Here is a 24581-nt window from a genome sequence, read left to right on the forward strand (position 1 = left end):
ATATGTTTAAAGCGCGGATGGATGGATTCCTGATCGGTAAGGGAATTAAGGGTTATGGGGATCAGGCGGGTAAGTGGTACTGATCCACGTCAGATCAGCCATGATCTTATTGAATGGCGGGGCAGGCTCGAGGGGCTAGATGGCCTACTCCTGCTCCTATTTCTTATGTTCTTATGTTCTTTAGGACCTTATGCATAGAACTGAAAGATAACTTGCAGCTGGAGTCAGAAATGAAAAAAAAATGAATTGGGAAAAAGAAAAAAGAGAAATTTTGAACTTGAATTCTAAAGAGAAAAAGATAAAGGGAAGTGGGAAAATTTGAACTGTACAGAGAAAAGGTTTGACTACATGAGCAGGAATGACATAAAAACCTGAAGAGTACAGGCCCAACCTATTCAACCTCCTCATAAAAAAAATCCTTCCATACCTGGAATAAACCTAGTAAACATTCTCTGGACTGCCTCAAATGCTAATTTATCTTTGCTTAGATAAGGGGACCAAAACTGTACACAGTACTCCAAGTGTGGTCTAACTTGTGCCTTGTATAATTTTAGCACAGCTTCCCTATTTCTATATTCCATCCCCTTTGAAATAAAGGCCAAAATTTAATTTTCCCTCCCTATTATCTGCTGAACTTGCATGCTAGTATTTTGTGATTTATGTATGAGGACCCCGTGTTGTAGCTTTCTGCAGTATTTCTCCATTTAAATAATACTCAGCTCATTTATTCTTCCTACCAAAGTGCACAACTTCACATTTGCCAACATTATATTCCATCTGCCAAATTTTTGCCCATTCATTTAATCTATCTATATCCCTCTGTAGACTCATTTGCCGGAATTTTACCACCTCACCCGCCTGAGGCTCATAAGATCCCGCCCAAGACCAATGGAGAATGCCATTCTGCGAGCCTCGCCCGCCCCTGGTAAAATTCAGCATTTGTGTCATACTCAACAATTGCCTTGCTACCTATTTTTGTGTCATCTGTAAACTTGGCAATAGAACATTCACATCCGTCATCTAAGTCATTAATATACATTGTAAATAATTGTGACCCCAGCACTGACCCCTGTGGCACTCCACTAGTTACATGTTGCCATCCTGAAAATTCCCCTCGTAGCCCAACTCTCTGCAGAGACCACACCTGGAATACTGCGAACAGTTTTGGTCCCCCCTTATCTAAGGAAAGATATATTAGCATTTGAGGCAATCCAGAGAAGGTTCACTCGGTTTATCCCAGGTATGGAAGGATTTTCTTATGACCTCTTACTCTGAGATTATGCCATCCAGTCCTAAACTCTCCCACAAAGGGAAATAACCTCTTCGCATCTACCCTGTCAAGTCCCAATAATTCTAATGTCACACCCTGCACAAGATCTGTGTCCATCTCCTCTTGCAATTTTGTTGTTCACCAGTGAGAGCACTGATGTGTTATTATATATGATGGATCACAACACACGTACAATTTCTGTTGTTTCTTAATCCTGGTGTCATGCCATGCATCGTCCAAAAGGTGACTGAGAGAGTGACAAACATTGTTTACGTTTTGTGCTTTCCTTGGAATGGTTGCAGCACTATCGAAATGTGGACACGAAAAACTGGTAATCAGATTTGTTTACATACATCTAACCAGGAAGAAAGTGACCACTGCTGCAGTTTCCAAGACAGAATGCCATCCTGATTGTCTGATTTTTCCTTTCTTGCAGTGACAGCGCAGAGTTTGATTGATGACTGCTGCTCCAAAGGATTGAAGTGGGCCACTGAGAAAGCAGAATGTGCTTCTTTGTCCTATACACCAGAAGAACAAACTTGCAGGTGTATTTTCAATCATACAGAAGTTTGTCTTTAAATGAATTATTTGTCATCTGTGCACCCTTTGCAACTGTTGTTTTAATTCAAGACTTAGAATAATATAAAATTACATAGAATTTACAGCACAGAAACAGGTCACTTGATTCAACTGGTCTGTGCAGTTATTTAAGCTCCACACAAGGCCTCTACCAGCCTAGCTGTGGTTCAGTCAGGAACTTTCTTGCCTCTGAATCAGAAGGTTGTGGACCAGAGAGTTGAATACAAAACTCAAGGCTGACAATCTACTGCAGCACTGAGGGAGTGCTGCACTTGTGGAGGTGCTGTCGTTCAGATAAGATATGAAGCTGTCTTCCCCCTTAGGTGGACATAACCCATAGCACTATTTTTGAAAAAGAGCAGGGAATAATCCTCTGTCTAATATTCCCTCAATGAACATTACTGAAACAGATTATCTGCTCATTTTCAGTTTGTAGGAGCTTTCTCTGTGCAAATTGTCTGCCATTTTCCGACATTGCAACTGCGCTTCAGAAGTATTTCATTTGCTGTGAAGTGATTTGGAACATCCAGTGGTTGTGAAAGGCATTATATAAATGCAAGTAGTTTTTTTCTTTTCTGTACTTCATCTAACCATATTAGCATATCCTTCTATTATGGGTGGCACAGTGGTTAGCACTACTGCCTCAAAGCGCCAGGGATCCAAGTTCGATTCTCAGCTTGGGTCATTGTGCGGAGTCTGCACGTTTTCCCCGTGTCTGTGTGGGTTTCCTCCGGATGCTCCGATTTCCTCCCACAGTCTGAAAGATGTGCTGGTTAAGTGCATTGGCCATGCTAAATTCTCCCTCAGTGTACTCAAACAGGCGCTGGAGTGTGGCAACTAGGGGATTTTTACAGTAACTTCATTACAGAGTTAATGTAAGCCTACTTGTGACACTAATAAATAAACTAAAAACTAATCTATTTGTTTCACCCTAATGTGCTTATTTGGCTACACCTCCAAGGCATCTATTCCATGTGGTACAAAGTCCAACATTTAAACGACTTTCTGGGTAAAGAAGTTTCTCTTGAAAATTGTTTGGATGTATCGGTGACTATCTTATATTTCTGATCCCTAATGTTAGACTCCCTAATGAAACTGAAGCATCTTTCCACATCTCTGTTAAATCCATTCATAATTTTAAGTGCCTCTAACAAGTCGCCACGCAGCCACATAGACAAAAAAGGTCCCAGGTCCAGTTTCTGAACCATAAGATGGCATTTCTCATTTTAGTATGTCGGAGCAGTCACTCCCAAGAGTAATAAATTACAGTGTGTCAATGTTACAAGGTTGAGATTTGCAGATTGATCAGGGGACAGATCAAAGAGATGACACCTGCAAAATACTTCCTTTAACCCTACTTAGTTCTTTTTTAAACATGTTGCTTGAGAACAAATGCAGGTGAGAGAGGAAAAAATACGCATTTGTGTAAAATTGCCCCTTTGCAGTTTTCCCTGACTGACAGGCTGTGAGAAGTTTCTGTGATGATGTAGTGCAGATGATTGCTATTCAAACAATCTGGAAAAAAATTGGCTGAACTACCAACCAGCCTGACTCTGGAGAAAGTGCCTGCAAAGGTGAGATTTTCATTGCTGGGAGGCAGATGAGGCTGGCAGTCAGGCCTGCCAACGTGGGAAAAAATTTGAAGATAGCCACAGGGATTGCCAGGTGCCAAGATGGGCACGTTAAAAGATCCACATTTGTGTTGTGGCACTTTGTCCTAGTTAAAATAAAAACACTAAGGCCCTCTTGCTCTCACCCCTCAAATCCCCTCACCCCCCCACACTTTGATGTGCCATCCATGCCAACTCATGTCCCTCACCCATCACTATGGCCACCCATTCCCCCAATGCCAAGCTATGCCCTTCCATCTAATCCCCTCCCACCCCCCCTGGTCCCTTATACCTCAAATGCCAAGCTATGGCACTTACATGCTTGGCTGAGAGCCCAGACATCCATTCGACTTATTGGTGCAGCTGTGCCCCAAGGAAAGCATTGCTTGACTCACAGCTCAGGATCTCTGATCTCTGCAGTCAATTTCACAATGTTTATTACAGAAAATGAAGTGGTTTCAAGGGTATTTGGTTTTTGCTGTTGATCCTTTAAAGGGCCTGGGTTATTGACATGTCTATTGTCTTCTAAGTGAAATTATATTTTTTTAACACAGTAGAAAGTTATGAATGAAATATTTTTTACCACATCCTACCTGCATTGAAGTGTTCATTGTTCTGTGGAGCTTATGGTGGGTCAATAGGCATGAAACTGCTATAGCTTGGCATAGAAGCATGTGAGGGCATGTGGAGGACCTTTTGAACTCACCTTGACAAGTCTCCTCATGAAGACCTGGGTGCATGACCCTTCTGAGGGGCCATGAACTATGGCTCTTTAAAAATCCAGCCCAATTCCAGCAAAATTGCGGAGAAGTAGGATATGTAATGGAGCCAGCCAGGCCAGGAGTTCCAGATGTGGACTTTTGATAGGTACCAACTGGCCTCCTGTAAGGGCACTTCCGAAAATCAGGCAGCCAGAAATCAGGTAGTGAATCCCAGGATTAGGATCCACTTGTCATTTTTAATGGGCTCCTGAGTCATCCCAACTCAGTGAAAATTTAGGTTGCAGTCACTTCATTTAGGCAAACATGGCAACCAAGTTGTACCCAATATCCATTGACAAACAGTGAATGAAGGAAGTGACCAGTTACTCTGAAATGAAAATAGAATTTAGCAGGCCAAGCAGCATGTGTGAAGGGGATAAATTAACTGATGTTTTGGGTATAGGTTTTGAAAAATAAGAATATTATCTGTTGCTTTTTCTGTTGTTGCTTTTATGTAGAAACAGACATAGAAAATAGAAGCAGGCCATTCGGCCCTTCGAGCCTGCTCCACCATTCATTATGATCATGGCTGATCATCAAATTCAATACCCTGATCCTGCCTTCCTCTATATTCCTTAATCCCTTTAGCCCCAGGAACTATATCTAATTCCTTCTTTAAATCACACAAGGTTTTGGCCTCAACTATTTTCTATGGTAGTGAGTTCGACACATTCACCATTCCCTGGGTGAAGAGATTTCTCCTCACTTCAGTCCTAAAAGGTTACCCCTTATCCTCAAATTATGACCCCTAGTTCTGGACTCCCCCACCATCAGGAACATTCTTTCTGAATCTACCCTGTCTAACTCCAGAGTCCAAAGGATTTTGGAAAATGACCACCAATGGATCTACTATTTCTAGAGCCACTTCTTTGAATACTCTGGGATGAAGATTATCAGGTACTGGAGATTTCATAGAATTATAGAATCTCTGCAGTGCAAAAGGAGGCCATTCAGCCCATTGAGCCTGCACCGACAACAATCCCCATCCAGGCCGTATCCCCATAACCCTATGTATTTATCCTGCCTATCCCCTGACACTAAAGGTCTACTTAGCATGGTCAATCCACCTAATCTGCACATCTTTGGAGTGTAGGAGGAAACTGGAGGACCCAAAGGAAACCTACGGAGACATGGGGAGAATGTGCAAACTTCACACAAGTCACCCGAGGCCGGAATTGAACACAGGTCCCTGGCGCTGTGAGGCAACGGTGCTAACTACTGTGCCTGCATGCCACCCAGATTTATCTGCCTTCAAACCCATTAATTTCCCCCAAACCATTTCTCTACTCATACTGATTTCCTTCAAGTCCTCACTTAAACTTGTGTTTCTCAGAACTTCCGGTACATTACTCATGTCGTCCTTTGTGAAGAGAAATTTAGTTCCTCAGCCATTTCTTTGTTTCTCGTTATGAACTCTCCCATTTCTGACTACAAGGGGTCTACATTCATTTTTGCCAATCTTTTTCTCTTTACATACATATAGAGATGTTCCCACTAACTTAATTTCATAATCTATTTTCTCCTTCTTAATCAATCCCTTGGTCCGCCTTTGCTGAATTTTAAACTGCTCCCAACCCTCATGCGATTGCTTTTTCTTACCAATTTGTTTGCTTCTTCTTTGAATCTAATACTATCTATAATTTCCCTTGTAAACCATTTGGCCAGAGTTTCTTTTCCACTCTTGTACCAAATAGGAATAAACAACTTTTGGAGTCACCTATTTGTTCCTTCAATTCCTGCCATTACCTGTCCGCTGTCCTTCCTTTCTGTAATGTTTCTCAGTCCATCATAGCCAACTCCTACCATGTACCATCATAGTTACCTTTATTGAGATTCGAGACACTGGTCTCAGAATCAACTGTCTCACTGTCCACCTTGGTAAAAATTTCTACCATGTTATGGCCATTCATCCCCAAGGATTCTCTTACAACTAGATTGCCAACTAACCCTTTCTCATTGCACAATACCCAGTCAAAAATGGCCTGTTCCCTTGTTGGTTCCTCAACGTATTGGTCCAGAAAACCATCCCATATACATTCCAGAAATTCCTCCCTTGTTGTGACTAATTTGACTCACCCAATTGACTTACCCAGATTAAAGTCACCCATAATCACAAATGTTACTTTATCTCTGATTTCCTGTCTATTGCTATTCCCAACATTACCACTACAGTTTGATGGTCTGTGTACCACCCCTACAAATGTTTTTTGCCCCATGATGTTTCTTAACTCGACTCATACAGGTTCCACATCGTGTGTGCTAATATTTTTCCTCGATATTGTATTAATATCTTCTTTGATCAACAATGCAACTTCACCACCTTTTCCTTTCTGTTTGTTCTTCCTAAACACTGAATAGCCCTCAATGTTTAGTTCCCATCCTTGGTCATCTTGGAGCCATGTCTCTGGAATCCCAACTATATCATACCCCTTTACATCTATCTGCGCCACTAATTCATCCATTTTATTTTGAATGCTCTGAGTGTTCAGGTACAAAACCTTAAGGCTAATCCTTTTACTGTTCCTTGTCCCATTCCTACTATTTTTTTTAATTGTGTCCTTATCTGATTCTGGCCCTTGATTTCTCTGCCTATTACTTTTCTTATTCGCCTTGCTGTCGTTTTCTCTTGTTCTTGATTCCCCTGCTCTGAATCCTTACATAGGTTCCCATTCCCCTACCGTATTAGTATAAACCCTCCCCAACCACTCTAACAAGTATCACCACCTCCCCCCCCGCCCCAAAAGGGCATCAGTCCCAGTCTTGCTCAGCTGTAACCTGTCCAGTTTGTACAGATCCCACCTCTCCCAATGTCCCAGGAACCCAGGATTCTGAAAACCTCTCCCTCACACCATTCGACCATCATCCCTGTACCAAAGAAAAGCCTGGCAGCGTGCCTTAATGACTATCGCCCAGTGGCCCTGACATCCATCATTATGAAGTGCTTCGAAAGGTTAATCATGGCATGGATCAACTTCAGCCTCCCAGATTGCCTGGATCCACCACAGTTCACCTATCACAGCAACAGGTCCACAGCAGATGCCATCTCCCTGGCCCTACACTCAACCCTGGAACACCTAGATAACAAAGACACCTATGTCAGACTCCTATTTATTGACTACAACTCAGTCTTCAACACTATTGTCCCTACAAAACTCAACTCCAAACTCTGTGGCCACAGGCTTGGCTACTCCCTCTGAGACTGGATCCAATACTTCCTAACCCACAGACGCAATCAGTAAAGATAGGCGGTGACATTTCCTCCATGATAATGCTCAACACCAGTGCCCCACAAGGCTGTGTCCTCAACCCTTACTCTGCTCCTTATGCACTTATGACTGCGTGGCCAAATTCCGCTCCAACTCCATTTTGAAGTTTGCTGATGTCACCCCTATAGTGGGTCGGATCTCAAGCAATGATGAGATAGAGTACAGGAAAGAGATAGAGAATCTGGTGAAATGGTGTGAAGACAATCTCTCCCTCAATGTCAGTGAAACCAAGGAGAAAGTCATCGACTTCAGGAAGCGTAGTGAAGGACATGCCCCTGTCTATATCAACGGGGATAAAGTGGAAATGGTCGAAGCTTCAAGTTTCTAGGTGTCCAGATCACCAACAACCTATCCTGGTCCCCCAGTGTCGACGCTATAGTTAAGAAAGCCCACCAATGCCTCTACTTTCTCAGGAGACCATGGAAATTTGGCATGCCTGCTACAATTCTCACCAACTTTTACAGATGCACCATAGAGGAAGGATGCTATCAGTTTGGTATGGCTCCTGCTCTGACCAAGACCGCAAGAAACTACAAAGGGTTGTGAACGTAGCCCAGTCCATCACGGAAACCAGCCTCCCATCCATTGATTTTGTCCAAAGTTCCCACTACCTTGGAAAAGCAGTCAGCATAATAAAGAAACCCACTTGCCCCGGACATGCTCTCTTCCACCTTCTTCCGTCGGGGAATAAGATACAGAAGTCTGAGATCACATACCAACCAACTCAAAAACAGCTTCTTCCCTGCTGCCATCAGACTTCGAATGGAACCTTCCTTGCATTTAATTTATCTTTCTCTACACCCTAGCTATGACTGTAACACTATATTCTCCACTCTCTCCTTTCCTTCTCTATGTACGGTATACTTTGTCTGTATAGTACAGAAGAAATAAGACTTTTCATTGTATATTAATACCTGTGACAATGATAAATCAAATCAAACAGGATATAGTTAGATTGGAGACTTGTACACAGAGATGGCAGATGGAGTTTAATCCGGACAAATGCAAGGTGATGCATTTTGGAGGTTCAAATCTAGGTGTGAATTATACTGTAAATGGCAGAACCCTTAAGAATGTCAACATACAGAGGGACCTGGGTGTACAGGTCCACAGTTACCTAAAGTGGCAACACAGATGGCCAAGATGATTAAGAAAGCATATGGCATGCTTGCCTTCATCAGCCGTGTCATTGAGTACAAGAGTTGGGAAATCATGTTGCAGCTATATAAAACCTTGGATAGGCCACATTTGGAATGTTACATGCAGTTCTGGTTGCCACACTACCAGAAGGATGGAGAAGCTTTGGAGAGAGTGCGAAGAAGGTTCACCAGGTTGTTTTTGATTTGATTTAATTTTTTATTGTCACATGTATTAGCATACAGTGAAAAGTATTGTTTCTTGCACGCTATACAGACAAAGCATACCGTTCATAGAGAAGGAAACAAGAGAGTGCAGAATGTAGTGTTACAGTTATAGCTAGGGTGTAGAGAAAGATCAACTTAATGCAGGGTGGGTCCATTCAAAAGTCTGATGGCAACAGGGAAAAAGCTGTTCTTGGTGCCTGACCTCAGACTTTTATATCTTTTCCCAACGGAAGAAGATGGAAGAGAGAATGTCTGGGGTGCGTGGGATCCTTAATTAAGCTGGCCGCTTTGCCGAGGCAGTGGGAAGTGTAGACAGAGTCAATGGATGGGAAGCTGGTTTGCATGATGGATTGGATTACATTCATGGCCTTTTGTAGTTTCTTGCGACATGCCAAATTTCCTTAGTCTTCTGAGAAAGTAGAGGTATTAGTGGGCTTTCTTAACTATAGTAGCAGCATGGGGGGACAGGACAGGTTGTTGGTGATCTGGACACCTAAAAACTTGAAGCTGCCTGGTCTCAAGGGTGTTGTCTATGAAGAGAGGTTTAATAAACCAGGATTGTTTTCATTGGAGAGAAGGAGGCTGAGGGGAGACCTGATAGAGGTCTACAAAATTATGAGAGGCATAGAGAGGGTGGATAGTCAGAGGCTTTTTCCTAGGGTGGAAATGTCAATTACAAGGGGGCACAGGTTCAAATGAGAGGGAGCGGTGCAGGGAAAGTTTTTCATGCAGAGAGTGGTGCATGCCTGGAATGCGCTGTCAGAGGTGGTGGAAACAGGCATATTAACAACATTTAAGAGGCATCTAGATGGTACGCGAATAGAGGGATACAGACCGAGTAAGGCCAAAGGATTTTTTTGTTCAGTTAGGGCATCATGATCGGCACAGACTTGAAGGGCCGAAGGGCCTGTTCCTGTGCTGTACTTTTATTTGTTCTTATATTAAGTTTGATCTTTGTCTACACCCTTTGTCTATCACTGTAACGCTACATTATGCACCCTCTCCTTTCTTCTCCCCGATGTACTTTATGAATAGTATACTTATATTTTTCACTGTATACCAATACATGTGCCAAAAAAACAAATCGTTTCAGCCATGTATTCATCCTATTTATCCTGCTGTTTCTACTCTGCTTTCCGCTTTCCTGTGATGTCATAGAATTCCATAGAATCCCTACAGTGCAGAAGGAAGCCATTCGGCCTATCGAGTCTGCACTGTCAACAATCCCACCGAAGTCCTAGCCCTATAACCCCACATATTTAGAACATAGAACATAGAACAGTACAGCACAGAACAGGCCCTTCGGCCCACGATGTTGTGCCGAGCTTTATCTGAAACCAAGATCAAGCTATCCCACTCCCTATCATCCTGGTGTGCTCCATGTGCCTATCCAATAACCGCTTAAATGTTCCTAAAGTGTCTGACTCCACTATCACTGCAGGCAGTCCATTCCACACCCCAACCACTCTCTGCGTAAAGAACCTACCTCTGATATCCTTCCTATATCTCCCACCATGAACCCTATAGTTATGCCCCCTTGTAATAGCTCCATCCACCCGAGGAAATAGTCTTTGAATGTTCACTCTATCTATCCCCTTCATCATTTTACAAACCTCTATTAAGTCTCCCCTCAGCCTCCTCCGCTCCAGAGAGAACAGCCCTAGCTCCCTCAACCTTTCCTCATAAGACCTACCCTCCAAACCAGGCAGCATCCTGGTAAATCTCCTCTGCACTCTTTCCAGCGCTTCCACATCCTTCTTATAGTGAGGTGACCAGAACTGCACACAATATTCCAAATGTGGTCTCACCAAGGTCCTGTACAGTTGCAGCATAACCCCACGGCTCTTAAACTCCAACCCCCTGTTAATAAAAGCTAACACACTATAGGCCTTCTTCACAGCTCTATCCACTTGAGTGGCAACCTTCAGAGATCTATGGATATGGACCCCAAGATCTCTCTGTTCCTCCACAGTCTTCAGAACCCTACCTTTGACCCTGTAATCCACATTTAAATTAGTCCTACCAAAATGAATCACCTCACATTTATCAGGGTTAAACTCCATTTGCCATTTTTCAGCCCAGCTTTGCATCCTATCTATGTCTCTTTGCAGCCTACAACAGCCCTCCACCTCATCCACTACTCCACCAATCTTGGTGTCATCAGCAAATTTACTGATCCACCCTTCAGCCCCCTCCTCTAAGTCATTAATAAAAATCACAAAGAGCAGAGGACCAAGCACTGATCCCTGTGGCTCTCCGCTAGCAACCTGCCTCCAGTCCGAAAATTTTCCATCCACCACCACCCTCTGTCTTCGATCAGACAGCCAGTTACCTATCCATATTTACCCCGCTAATCCCTCTAGCCTACGCATCCTGGGACACTAAGGGGCAATTTAGGATGGTAAGAAGTCTCACAACACCAGGTTAAAGTCCAATAGGTTTATTTGGCAGCACAAGCTTTCGGAGTCTGAGGCTCCTTCTTCAGGTGAGTGAGGAGTTGTGTTTACAAACAGGGCATATATAGACACAAACTCAATTTACAAGATAATGGTTGGAATGCAAGTCTTTACAGGTAATCAAGTCTTAAAGGTACAGACAATGTGAGTGGAGAGAGGGCCAAGCACAAGTTAAAGAGGTGTGTATTGTCTCCAGCCAGGACAGTTAGTGAGATTTTGCAAGCCCAGGCAAGTCGTGGGGGTTACAGATAGTGTGACATAAACCCAAGATCCCAGTTGAGGCCGTCCTCGTGTGTGGAACTTGGCTATCAATTTCTGCTCAGCGATTCTGCGTTGTTGTGTGTCGTGAAGGCCGCTTTGGAGAATGCTTACCTGAAGATCAGAGGCTGAATGTCCGTGACGGCTGAAGTGTTCCCCAACAGGAAGGGAACACTCCTGCCTGGTAATTGTCGAGCGGTGTTCATTCATCCGTTGTTGTAGAGTCTGCATGATCTCCCCAATGTACCATGCCTCGGGACATCCTTTCCTGCAGGTAGACAACGTTGGCCGAGTCACAAGAGTATGTACCGTGTACTTGGTGGATGGTGTTCTCACGCAAGATGATGGCATCCATGTCGATGGTCTGGCACATCTTGCAGAAGTTGCTGTGGCAGGGTTGTGTGGTGTCGTGGTCACTGTTCTCCTGAAGGCTGGGTAGTCTGCTGCGGACAATGGTCTGTTTGAAGTTGTGCGGTTGTTTGAAGGCAAGAAGTGGGGGTGTGGGGATGGCCTTGGCGAGATGTTTGTCTTCATCGATGACATGTTAAAGGCTCTGGAGAAGATGTCATAGCTTCTCCACTCTGGGGAAGTACTGGGTGACAAAGTGTACTCGGTTTGCCGTGTCCCATTTTTGTCTTCTGAGGAGGTTGGTGCGATTTTTCGCTGTGGCACGTCGGAAATGTTGATTGATGAGTCAAGCGCCATATCCTGTTCCTATGAGGGCGTCTTTCAGCATCTGTAGGTGTCTGTTGCGATCCTCCTCATCTGAGCAGATCCTGTGTACGGAGGGCTTGTCCATAGGGGATGGTTTCTTTAACATGTTTAGGGTGGAAGCTGGAGAAGTGGAGCATCGTGAGGTTATCCGTGGGCTTGCGGTACAGTGGAGTGCTGAGGTGACCGTCCTTGATGGAGATGTGTGTGTCCAAGAATGCAACCGATTCCGGAGAGTAGTCCATGGTGAGTCTGATGGTGGGATGGAACTTGTTGATGTCATCATATAGTTGTTTCAGTGATTGTTCGCCATGAGTCCAAAAGAAGAAAATGTCATCGATGTACCTAGTGTATAGCGTCGGTTGAAGGTCCTGTACAGGTGAAGAGGTCTTGTTCGAACGTGTGCATAAAGATGTTGGCATATTGAGGTGCGAATTTGGTCCCCATGGCTGTTCCGTGTGTCTCGATGAAGAACTGGTTGTTGAAGGTGGAGACGTTTTGGTCCAGGATGAAGTGGATGAGTTGTAGAATTGCATCTGGAGATTGGCAGTTGTCGGCATTGAATACTGAGGCAGTTGCAGCAATGCCGTCGTCGTGGGGGATGCTGGTGTAGAGTGCCAAGCCATCCATTGTGACGAGGAATGTTCCTGGTTCAACTGCTCCATGTGTGCTGAGTTTCTGTAGGAAGTCCGTAGTGTTGCGACAGAAGCTGGGGGTTCTTTGTACAATGGCCCTCGACGTAGCCGGAGAGGTTCTCACACAGGGTCCCATTGCCTGATACGATGGGACGGCCGGGTGTGTTGGCCTTGTGTATCTTTGGGAGACAGTAGAGATCTCCAACCCGGAGAGTACGTGGGATGAGAGCACGGAGGGTGCTCTGAAGATCCGAATCAAAGGTCTTGATCAGTCTGTTGAGTTGACAGGTGTGTTCTTTGATCGGATCTGTGGGTAACCGTCTGTAGTGTTCCTCATTGTTCAGTTGTCGGTACACTTCTTGGCAGTAATCCATTCTGTTCAGCATGACAGTGGCCCCTCCTTTGTCTGCTGGTTTGATGATAATGTTGCGGTTGGTCTTGAGACGTTCGGGGTTGTCTTGTGAGTGCGGCTGATGAATCTGGCATTGATGCACCTTTTGACAGCTTGGGCATACATGTCGAGTGGAGGGCAATGGCCTTCCAGAGGAGTCCAATTTGACTCTTTCCTCTTCGGTTGCTGCACCGGGGATCCCTCTGTCAGCTGTTCCGGTTCATTGGTTGTCTCATTATGTTCGCTGTTGGCCTCTTGGGTTTGTGGAAGAACTCCCGCAGCCTCATTCACCTGATGAATTCCTCTGTGTCCGCTGCGAGACTGACGGGGTCCATTTTGGTGGTGGGGCAGAAATTGAGCCCTCGGCTGAGAACTTCGATTTCGTCTGGTTGAAGTGTGAAGTCCGACAAGTTGACAATGGACTTCCCTGCGGTGGTACTGTTTTCTACTGTGGTACTGGGGAAGGCTTGGTTGCTGCTGGTGATGATGCCGAGTTTCTCAAGTTTCCTGTTCTTGGTGTGCATGTAGATGGTGTAGTTCCGTTTTCTCATCTGCTTGGCAGTGTTTCGCAGCTGGTCTGCGTCCTGAGCCCAAGTCGAGAATATGGACTTTATCTTGGTTTCCAGGTTGCGGCATTTGCTGTAGATGGCCAGTGCACCTAACCAGCATATATTTGAATCACTCTTGGATGTTTCAACCTGAGCGCGCTGTTTGACTGTCCTTCGCAGCTCTGGTGCTCTCTGCTCCCAGAAGATAAGTGTGGGCCCTGAGCCTTGTGCTCCCTTTAGCTTCCACTCTCATAAGAGTGTCCCTTGTAGGTCCGGTACACTCCGCTCCCTGAAGTTAGTCCCAGGCTCCCTGAAGTTAGTCCCAGGGTTTTTTTAAAGTGGCATTCATTGAAGGAAGGGATGTTAGCTTCTTGAGTTAAATAATGGCTTGAACCTTGTATATCCAAATGAACCGGCAGACAGGCCCTTGGATTAACATCTCATCTTAAATACAGTAACTCAATATAATGTACTAAATTGTCAGCCTACAATATGTGCTCAATTCCTTGTCTGGGGCTTGAATTCAAAACTTTTAGATTCAGAGGTGAGAGTGATGCCAGTTAATTTGAGCTAAAACATTTGGCCCATCTAGCTGTTTATCCTGCCATAGAAACGGCACAAATATAGTTTGATCTTTTCTTCCATCTCCATCAAAATAGCTGCTACCTGTTTTCCGTCTCTGTATTACACCCTGGACTCAACAGAATTGTTTTTTGTTTGTGAGGTGGGGAGTTTGGGAAAGTGGTGGTAATGGATAGGCTGTCTTTTCTGCACTTTCTGAATTTCTTTTGCGTTGCATCTGCTCTTTGGACCATAACGGATGAGCTCAAAGGGTGCCACAGTTTGATCTCCATCAATCGCGGTGCAAATAACCTTTCCTCATGCCACCTCTGAATCTTTTCCCAATCACTTTAAATCACTGTTCTTTGGTTCTTGACCCTTCCTGATCTCCTCTCAACCTTCTCTTCCCTGCTACACCAATCTATCTATCTAACTGATGCACCTCATCCATTCTCGTGATTTTTTTCTGCACTCTCTCCAGTGCCTTCACATCCTTCCTAAGGTGCGGTGCCTGGAATTGGACACATAAGCTGGAATTCTCTGGCTGTGCATGCCCTGCCGCCACTGCCAGAGAGGACAGAGAATTTGGTGCTCAGTCAATTCTCTATTCACTGCAGTGGGCTGGAGAATCCCGGCTGTGAACGAGGTCGCAGAATCTGGCCCAATACTCCAGTTGAGGATGAGCCAGTGTTTTGTAAAGATTCAATGTAACTTCCCTTCTTTTGTACTTTATGCCTCAATTTATATAGCCCATATGTCTAATGCTTTACTAACTGCCTTCTCAATCTGCCCTGCCACTTTCAACACTTTGTGCACATATATCCCTTTGTCCCTCTGTCCTCTTTTGGAATTGTATCCTTTATATACAGTATATAGAAGTCCCACTGATGTCTTTTTTGACACTGGTGGTGAAACCCATAGTCTGTCTGTATCTGTATGTGAGTGTGAATGATGCTGATGAAGTAGTGAGAGTTGTGGAAGGAGGGGATGGTACCATTGAGGAATACAGGAAATACCAAGGGTTACAATGAGGTACAAACAAAAAGACTGACAAAAACAGGAAATAAAATGCATTGAATGTGTTGTAGAGCTTGCGTTACACTTTTTAGGAAATGGTTGTCCTTACCCTCGGGCTTTAGTGGCACCCTGGAGTGATACTTCTGAGGTTTGACCTTTTGAAATTAATTTTATTGTTATCTTTAGTAATGCACAGTTTTACGTTAAATTGGATTGCATGTGTAAATGCTCTTATTCTAAAATACCAAATTGCTGCATTTCAGATGTACTGGATTAGATTTTGATTTTGTACAATAGTCTGAATTAGGTAGTAGTAAATCTGTAGCCCATTTTACATTGATTTAAATGAAAATTTTAAAAATGTGTTATAAAATAAGCTGCTGCTTTGCAATTAGTAGTTTTACACCAATGTACAATGTCAAATTTACCCCCACTTAGTCCACACATTAACTTTCACATTTTGTGTGTGTGTGGGGTTGGGTGTGTGTGTGTGGGGTTTGGGTATGTGTGTGTGGGTTGGCGGGGTGGGGAGGGGGGGCAGTGTTGGGGGGCGGAGATGGGGGTGTGTGTGTGTGCTTTCCCCACCATCAAATATAGTGGGAGAGAATATTGGAGCACTTATGACCTTGGGCTGCTTTGATTGATCTCCTAAGTGACTAGTCACATAATGGCATTGGCAGAGGGCTGGAATTGGGATGCTTGACACTCAGGGTGACTCAGGAAACTGGAAAAAGACAGAATCAGATGACAACTGTAGACATTTTTAATATTATTAGTTTGCTTCTTCCCCAATCAATATAGTTCAATTTCCTTCATTTTCTTAGCTTTTCTGTATTTTTTCCTTTCTGAAAGTTCACATTTAGTACAGTGCTTCTGTGGGTAAATTTCATTTTAGTTTAGTAGCCTTTCTCTTACACAGAGTAACATGTGGCATTGATCAATTGTTAACATGCCTCATTAATGTAATTGTAGCTGCAAAATAGTTCTAAGACTTGGCTGACTTTACCTCTGTTTCCTGTTTTGTAAGAAGATTAACATTTCTCACATTCCTCATTACAGAATAGCACAGGAACAATGTTGTTGGGTAAAGCTGGAGGAGACCCACTGCACAAATGGTATAAACATGGCCAGAGAAAACCAAACATGTGAGGTACATGGTATGGTCGTAGGCAAATGCAACGCTGTAAAGGTAATACATATTTTCTTTCCAACTTCCTTGATGTACAATGAAGCTTCTCAAACACAATGCTGTACAAAAGATATTGAACTTTATTCTGTCAAGTAAAACGACTGGCCTCAAAATTGGTTTGTGCCTCTCTGCGTGGAACAGATAGGTAGGATCAGTGATCTGCCGTGCCTAATGGGCAGATCATTTAAAGTTTTAAGTCTATTTATTAGTGGGCTTACATTAACAGTTACTATTGAAATCCCCTAGTCACCACACTCTGGTGTCTATTTGGGTACACTGAGGACGAATTTAGCATGGCCAGTGCACATAACCAGCACGTCTTTCGGACTGTGGGAGGAAACCGGAGCACCCGGAGGAAACCCACGCAGACACAGGGGGAACATGCAGAATCCACATAGACAGTGACCCAAGCTGGGAATCGAACCCGGGTCCCTGGCACTGTGAGGCAGCAGTGCTAACCACTGTGCCACCATGCCGCCCCTAGAGGATTGCAATTTTGGACCCTTGTATGATTAACAGCAACCCTCACGTAGGTCCTGGGGGAGGACAGACGGAATCAAAAATGATGAGGGCAATTGGGAGGAGGCTGAGCAGGGTCCAGCAACAGACTTCAACTCTGCACTGGACTCAGAAAGAGAATCCTGCTCTTCCTGGCACAAGATTCAGGTAAGTTTCTTTTAAAACTTGTTTTTTGGAATATGCCAATAGTCCCTTTAAAGAAGGACTACTTAGGTCACATGCATCTTTAAATTATTTGTTTTTGAGATATGAGCATCATTGATGTGATAAAACATGGCCCCTTTAAGAGAGATTTCCTTTGAGAGCCGTGTGATCAAGCCGAGCCCTATAGAGAGTTTGCACAGGAAGCTGTGCAAGAGCTTGCGTCCTGGGACAGGGAGGAACCTCAGTTGGTGCCAGAGAGGAGAAGACAGCAGATGTGTATAGCATTTCTGTCAGACCCTTACAAATCAATTGTTGCTTGAAGACACAATGAATCGCCTTTGAATTTACTACAACTGGCAATGCCAGCATTTATTGTCCATCCTTTATTGCCCTTGAGCAGATGGTGATACGCCTTCTTTTTGAACCTCTGCAGTCTATGTGAAAATGGTACTTCCACACAGCTGCTAGGTTGAGAGATCCAGGATTTCGATCCATCAATAATGAAGAAATAGAAATATATGTCTGAGTCAAAATGGTATGTGTATTGGAGAAGATCCTGAAGGGGATTGTGTTCTCATGAACCTGCTTCCCTGGTCAAGCTAGGCGTTAGAAATTGCAGGCTTGAGAGATGCCAAAGAAGAAACCTTAGAGATTTGTTGCAGTGCATTCTGTAGATAGTACACACTGCAGTCATAATATACCAACGAGGGGGGCGTTGAATACTTAATTTGGTGGATGGAGTGCGGATTAAATGGGGTTACTTTGTCCTCGATGGATTCTTGAGTATTGTTGCAGCTGCATCCATCCATGCAAATGAAGAGTATTCCACTTCTGTGTCATACTGATGCAGTAAGATTGTGGGGAATTATGGGGTGATTCAGAGTATCCAACGTCTGACCTTCTCTAGCAGCCACTTATCAGCCCAAGCCTGGACGTTGTCCAATGTTTTCCAACGTGTTGCATTCAGGGCAGCAGCATCGCACCCCCACCCCCCCCAAACTGGGCTCAAATAGGCATGAGGCCCAAATTTGTATGCAAAAGGATTAATGCATATTTCAAGCGAGAGCTATTGCAACCTCTTTTTCTGCCTTTGCCTATAGGTTGGTTGTTTAATGTTGTTTTTTTTATAATATAAAGATACCAATCACTCATAAGGGATTGTGTAAATATGTTGTGGGTTAATTTATTTAAATTAGACACATGAGAACAGTTTTACAAAGTTGAAAGCTTGAAGGCATAAACAGTAGAGCTGTGTGCCATATCCTCAGGCCAGAGTGAAACTGAGACTGGATCACATGACATACTTCCCCTCTAGTGATGGTACGATGGTATCCCTTGAAGGCATATTACAATAGTTAATGTGTAAAGAGTATGCCTGCCCTGCCACCATATTAGGTGCTGTGGTGCCTATTTGGAGCCTGAGAAATGGGAGGGCACCATCACATTTCTAGTCCGCTTACTCAAATGCTCAATTCTGCCTGCCAGATTTATACAGTTTTATCAGTTAAAATCTATTTTTAAAAATGGCCCATAATTTGGTCAGCTCAGTAATGATTACATCATAATTAAAACCAAAGCATTGTCCATATGTTAAAGATTATGTGAGGTATTTTGGCTGAAGGATGAAAAGAGGCACCATTTAGACATAATGTAATGTATTAGGCTGGCCTGTTTGAAAGTCTGGATTTAGCATACAATTTTGGTCCTAATTCCTAATTGGCATAATTTGGCTTTAGCTGGAAACGTTAAAACAGAAAGCTGAAAGTTTAGCACTCGAATGGAATAATATATTTGAGCTCCTTGCAAACTCTTTCACTGAAGATGTGGAGTGTTGTGGCTGACACACAGCAGGATGTTGCAGGATTGCTCAGGGACTGAGGGGGATGCACAATTTACATACGAACAAGGAGCAAGAGTATGCCATAGACCCCCTTGAGCTTGCTCCAACATTTAATATGATCATGACTGATCTGATGGTAACTTCAAATCTGCACTCTGTCTACCTCTGATACTCTATCACCCCCTTGCTTACCAAGAATCTATCCCCCTCTGCCTTAAAAATATTCAAAGTCTCTGCTTCCACATCCTTTGCAGAAAGAGACTTCTAAAAACTTACAACCCTCAGACTGAAAACATTTCACCTCATCGATGTTTTCATGGGCAACCCCTTATTTTTAAACAGTGACTCCCAGTTCTAGATTCTCTCACAAGAGGAAACACTGGGTGGAGTTCTCCTGTTTTCAGGCTAAGTGCTCACGCTGGTGGGAAAACAGCTGTGGTTTCTTCAAAAGGAATAAGTGGCCTGCAAAAGAGGAAGTTAAACCACTTAATCATTTTGAAGAAACCACAGTTGTCAACCAGGCTTAGAATCTTTGTAAACACTTGAGGTGAGAAACAGTGAAGGTATTTGAGATGCATTCAAGCGTGTAGGGAAATGTAAATAAACATAGCTGACTGGACCCTGAGTATAAGTTCATTAAACTGTCAATGGAAGCTGCTTTCAAAGTATTGCATGTTGAAATTGACAGAGATCAAAGATTTCCAATGGAATAGAGAGGGTTTCAAAAGTTTCAGCTTGCGAGGAAGCCTCAAAGACTTCAAATCAAAGCTGTGTGAATACATTGCGGCTAAGTGCACAGCTGTGCAGAATGGAATAACCCCGCCCCTGCTGGTGAAATTGACATCTCCTCTGACAGAGGACTTCACAGGGGTCTGCTCACACCTGCACCTTCTGACAGGGAGAAAGGGAAATCACTGCTGCAGAATGGAGTGGCTGCCAGGTGACCAGGGGGCATGGAGACTGAAGTGACCTGGCCACTTCAAAAGTTTCACAGCTGACAGGCAGGAATGCAGAAGTTGATCACAGGACTGCCTGAAGTGACCAAGCCAGGCTGACCTTCAGGTCTGCCAGGGCTAAAAGGGGCAGTTCAGCCATGAGACTCCCATCCCAAGGGTGAGTGGTGAGGTCAACCCCTTGGCCCCAGCCTGAGCCCACCCAACACCCATGAGGGATCCCTTTTCTGTAACCTGGCAGCGGCAGAGAGACAAATGGCCACTGGATCTAGCTCTTGACTTCCCTCAGGACGCAAGGCCAGGTATCAGGGGGCAGTGCACCATTGGCATTGCCAAGGCATGTGGCCTGAAACAGGGTCTGATTGGTGGGTCTGAGGAGGAAGGGGTCCTGAGTGGTGGGTCTGAGAGGTGATCAGGTTGGGTCACCATCATGTCTGCATGGTATGGGAGGGCGCCCTGGGATTTGAATACTGGGAGAAGGATGCTCCTATTTTCTGAGTGTTTGGTGGTTCTCCTTTGTGCCCTCAGGGTCCAGCACGCTATTTCCTTGCTGGTAATTACCAACATCAAAGCCTGCTCTTTTGGAGGGCTGGGTGCATGGCAAATCATGTCACTTTAACTGCCAAAGAAAAGATTGAGAATGGTTTGTGTTATCAGTCTGGTAAGGCGGGACTCTTAGAGCCGGGAACTGGCTCTCCACTGTGATCGGGAAGAGCATCCTTTTCAAGGGTTCACTGAAAAAAAATTAATCTCACTCCACCACAGAGGTATCTGAGGTCATCCATGCCCCTTGATCATCGCTGGCATTGGCCCCCTTCCCCCATCATCGCTGGCATTGGATCCCTTTCTCTCCCTCCCCCAACTAATAATCCCTGGCATCAGTTCCTTTCCCTCGCCAGCATTCTCATCATCTGCATGTCCACTCTCCCACCACCACAAATAAATGAGTCCCTGCACGTGAGGCTCCCCCCCTTGGCACTGTCCCTGGCACAGGTTGTCACTGTCAAGTTGGTACTGTCAGGTTGGCACTGCCAAGGGCTGGTGCTAGTGAGCATTGCCAGGGCACTGCCTGGCCATGTCCCCTCCCCCGGGGGCTATAGTGACCTTTATGACCCGGAGGGATTAATTGTATTTAAATGTATTGTAATCTATTAAAATCAAGTTCATGCTCTTATGGGTGTGAACCTGATTATGTCGCCACGAGGCACGGTGAAAATCTGAAATCACAATCTCACTAGCAAGATTCGCAATTTCCAGGTTTTGCCGTATCTTGAGCACTGTCAGCAATCTCATGGATGGCGAGGGTGGATTCATGATCCCACCAATTGTTTTTCTCATCCCTCCAATTCTTTTCTTTTACAGAAATGCTGTCAGTGCTGTCTTCTTGGTAAAGGAGCTAAAGTCAATGGACTCAGTTGTGAAGCAAATCAAGCACTAGGATACCAGTGTGGACAGGTCTACAGGGCATGCTGTGTAGGACAGCAAGAAGACGTTAGTCTTCCAGCCACAGGCAACAACATCAAAGAACATTCAATCCCAAATACGCACAACCAGAGTACAGGTAAATTGAGAGAAAAAGCTATGGTCTTGAAGGCCATAAATAAAGATGTATCAAGCCTTTCTTTTAGCTGAATGTCAGGATGTCTATTCTAGATAGAAAAATATTAACATGTTTTAAGATGAATGTTATGATAATAAGGGTGAAGGGTTACTGTCTACATGAGGCATTATTTGCCTTTTGGCTTTGAAGTTTTACTGACCACCTCATCTTAGCTCAGATGTTAGCATTCTTATTCGAAGATTGTGGCTTCAAACTCTGGTCTAGGAATTAAGTGTGTAATCCAGGCTGCCACTTAGTATGGTGCTGAGAGAGTACACATTGTAAAAGATGCAATCAGGCATTACATCAAGATTCAGTCTGCCTATCTGTGTTGTTAGTTAGCCACTAAGATTCCCAAGCACCAACTGAAGAGCAGTCGAGAGTTCTGTCCAAGGCAACATTTATCCTTCAAATTACACCATCTAAAGCTAATTTACTTCATCATCTTATTGCCATTTATACTAATTTGCTGCTGCATTTCTTTATGTAGCAACAATTGATGCTGAGAAACAACTTGAAATGTTTTGTGGAGGATGTTTAATTACATGAATTTAATCAAATGTTTTGCTGCTTCATTGCATTATGGTGATGAAATTATAATGTGGAGATGCCGGCGTTGGACTGGGGTGAACACAGTAAGAGTTTTAACAACACCAGGTTAAAGTCCAACAGGTTTATTTGGTAGCAAACACCATTAGCTTTCGGAGCGCTGCTCCTTCGTCAGATGGAGTGGAAATGTGCTCTCAAACAGGGCACAGAGACACAGAAATCAAGTTACAGAATACTGATTAGAATGCGAATCCCTACAACCAGCCAGATCTTAAAGATACAGACAATGTGGGTGGAGGGAGCATGAAGCACAGGTTAAAGAGATGTGTATTGTCTCTGATGCGCTATCAATAAGGCGAAAGACTATCGGTGTGCCAATACAAGTGTAGGCTTTTATTCACAACAGAATCAGGAGCAGATCCCAACAAATAACCAACCTGGACTGAACAAGGGGGAGGAGACAGCCACCTTTATACTAGGTGCCGAGGGGAGGAACCAAATTGGAAGGGGATGTGTCCAGGTATGACAAGCACACACAACGGTGGTCCATATAGGACAAAGGCACAACTGAGGTCCACCACAGTCTCCAGACAGGACAGCCTGCAAGTCCAGGAGGCAAGCTGTGGGGGTTACTGATAATGTGACATAAATCCAACATCCCGGTTGAGGCCGTCCTCATGTGTGCGGAACTTGGCTATCAGTTTCTGCTCAGCGACTCTGCGCTGTCGTGTGTCATGAAGGCCGCCTTGGAGAATGCTTACCTGAAGATCAGAGGCTGAATGTCACGGGCTGAATGTCACATGAGGACGGCCTAAACCGGGATGTTGGGTTTATGTCACACTATCAGTAACCCCCACAGCTTGCCTCCTGGACTTGCAGAATCTCACTGGCTGTCCTGTCTGGAGACAATACACATCTCTTTAACCTGTGTTTAATGCTCCCTCCACTCACATTGTCTGTATCTTTAAGACCTGGTTGGCTGTAGAGATTCGCATTCTAATCAGTATTCTGTAACTTGATCTTGTGTCTCTGTATGCCCTGTTTGAGAGCAGATATCCACTCCATCTGATGAAGGAGCAGTGCTCCGAAAGCTAATGGCATTTGCTACCAAATAAACCTGTTGGACTTTAACCTGGTGTTGTTAAAACTCTTACTGTGTTTATCCCAGTCCAACGCCGGCATCTCCACATCATGACTTATATTCTTTACTATTTCTCACCTCAGTGCAAACTGTTTTCACATCCTGGTTTCTGAACTTAGGTCACCTCTCTGTATTGTGCTAAAACCATCATTATCTAACAGCACCACCCCACCCACCTTTTCCTTGCTTCCTGTCCTTTCTAAATATCCTGTATACTTTGATATTCAGCTCCTGATCCATGTCCTCCCGCAGTTTTGTCTCTGGGATGGCTGTCAAATTGTTATTTATTTCTGTGTGTGTTCTGAGTTGATCTTTTAGAAATACTCTGTCAGAATCCATACAGTGCAGAAGGAGGCCGTTCGGCCCATCGAGCCTGCAACGGCAACAATCCCACCCAGGTCCTACCCCCGTAACCTCACATATTTACCCTGCTAATCTCCTTGACACAACGGGACAATTTTGCATGGCCAAACAACCTAACCCGTATATATTTGGACTGTTTGATGCCAGAACCAAAAAAGCAACATTCTATTTTCTTTTGGTCAGGGTAAACATTTATCTTCCTTTTCAATTTGCTCTCTTCACTCTTCTTCTATTTACGACTCCTTTTATCTTCTCAAGCCAAAGGGGCAGGCACACATCTTAATTCATCTTTTCAAATTAGTAGCAGTGGATATATGAGAATAGCCCAAGGCTAAATTTCACAGCCTCCCAACTGAAATTCCCAGACAGAAGGAGTCTTGCTGTCTGTGCACTCTCTTTAAGTGATGGTTACTTAATAAAAACATGTGCATATTAAAATAATTTCATTGTTGCCAGTGGGCTTTTCTTGACATTGGGAAGTCTGATGTACAATGATATACGACAAAATCTTTGGAAGTAGGCTTTTAAAGAGTTTGAAAAATAGACTACACACGTCTGTCAAATATACAGCCAGCAGCATAAATTCCAGAAGTCACTTTCCAAATCTTGCGCTATACTTAAGTGCAATCTATTTTGTTTGGCCTGGTTTTTAGGGGGAGGTGGTGGCAAAGTAGTCATGTTCCTGGATTAGTTATCCGAAGGCCCAGGTTAATGCATTGGGGACATGAGTTTAAAATCTCGCCAATTAATAAACCTTCAATTAATAGACCTGGAATATAAATCGAGTCTCAGCGATGGTGACCATGAAACTATCGTTGATTGTTGTAAAAACTGACCTGATTCACTGATGCCCTCT

The 24581-nt window shown here is 44.0% G+C and overlaps 1 protein-coding gene across 4 annotated transcripts in view; it reads left to right on the top strand.

The window, feature by feature from the left end:
- LOC144498644 (fibulin-1-like) overlaps positions 1-24581 on the top strand; it is a 309419-nt gene that overhangs the window by 10361 nt on the left and 274477 nt on the right. For all 4 annotated transcript variants that reach the window (XR_013498738.1, XM_078220077.1, XM_078220076.1 and 1 more), the window contains exons 2-4: positions 1707-1815; positions 16487-16616; positions 21435-21633. Coding sequence is in view for 3 of the 4 variants with exons in the window: in XM_078220077.1 (XP_078076203.1) it covers positions 1707-1815; positions 16487-16616; positions 21435-21633 (438 nt within the window). In the remaining variant the exon portion in view is untranslated. The remainder of the gene's footprint in view (positions 1-1706; positions 1816-16486; positions 16617-21434; positions 21634-24581) is intronic.

The sequence above is a fragment of the Mustelus asterias genome, chromosome 9, assembly GCF_964213995.1.
Source record: "Mustelus asterias chromosome 9, sMusAst1.hap1.1, whole genome shotgun sequence".
Lineage (NCBI taxonomy): Eukaryota > Metazoa > Chordata > Chondrichthyes > Carcharhiniformes > Triakidae > Mustelus > Mustelus asterias.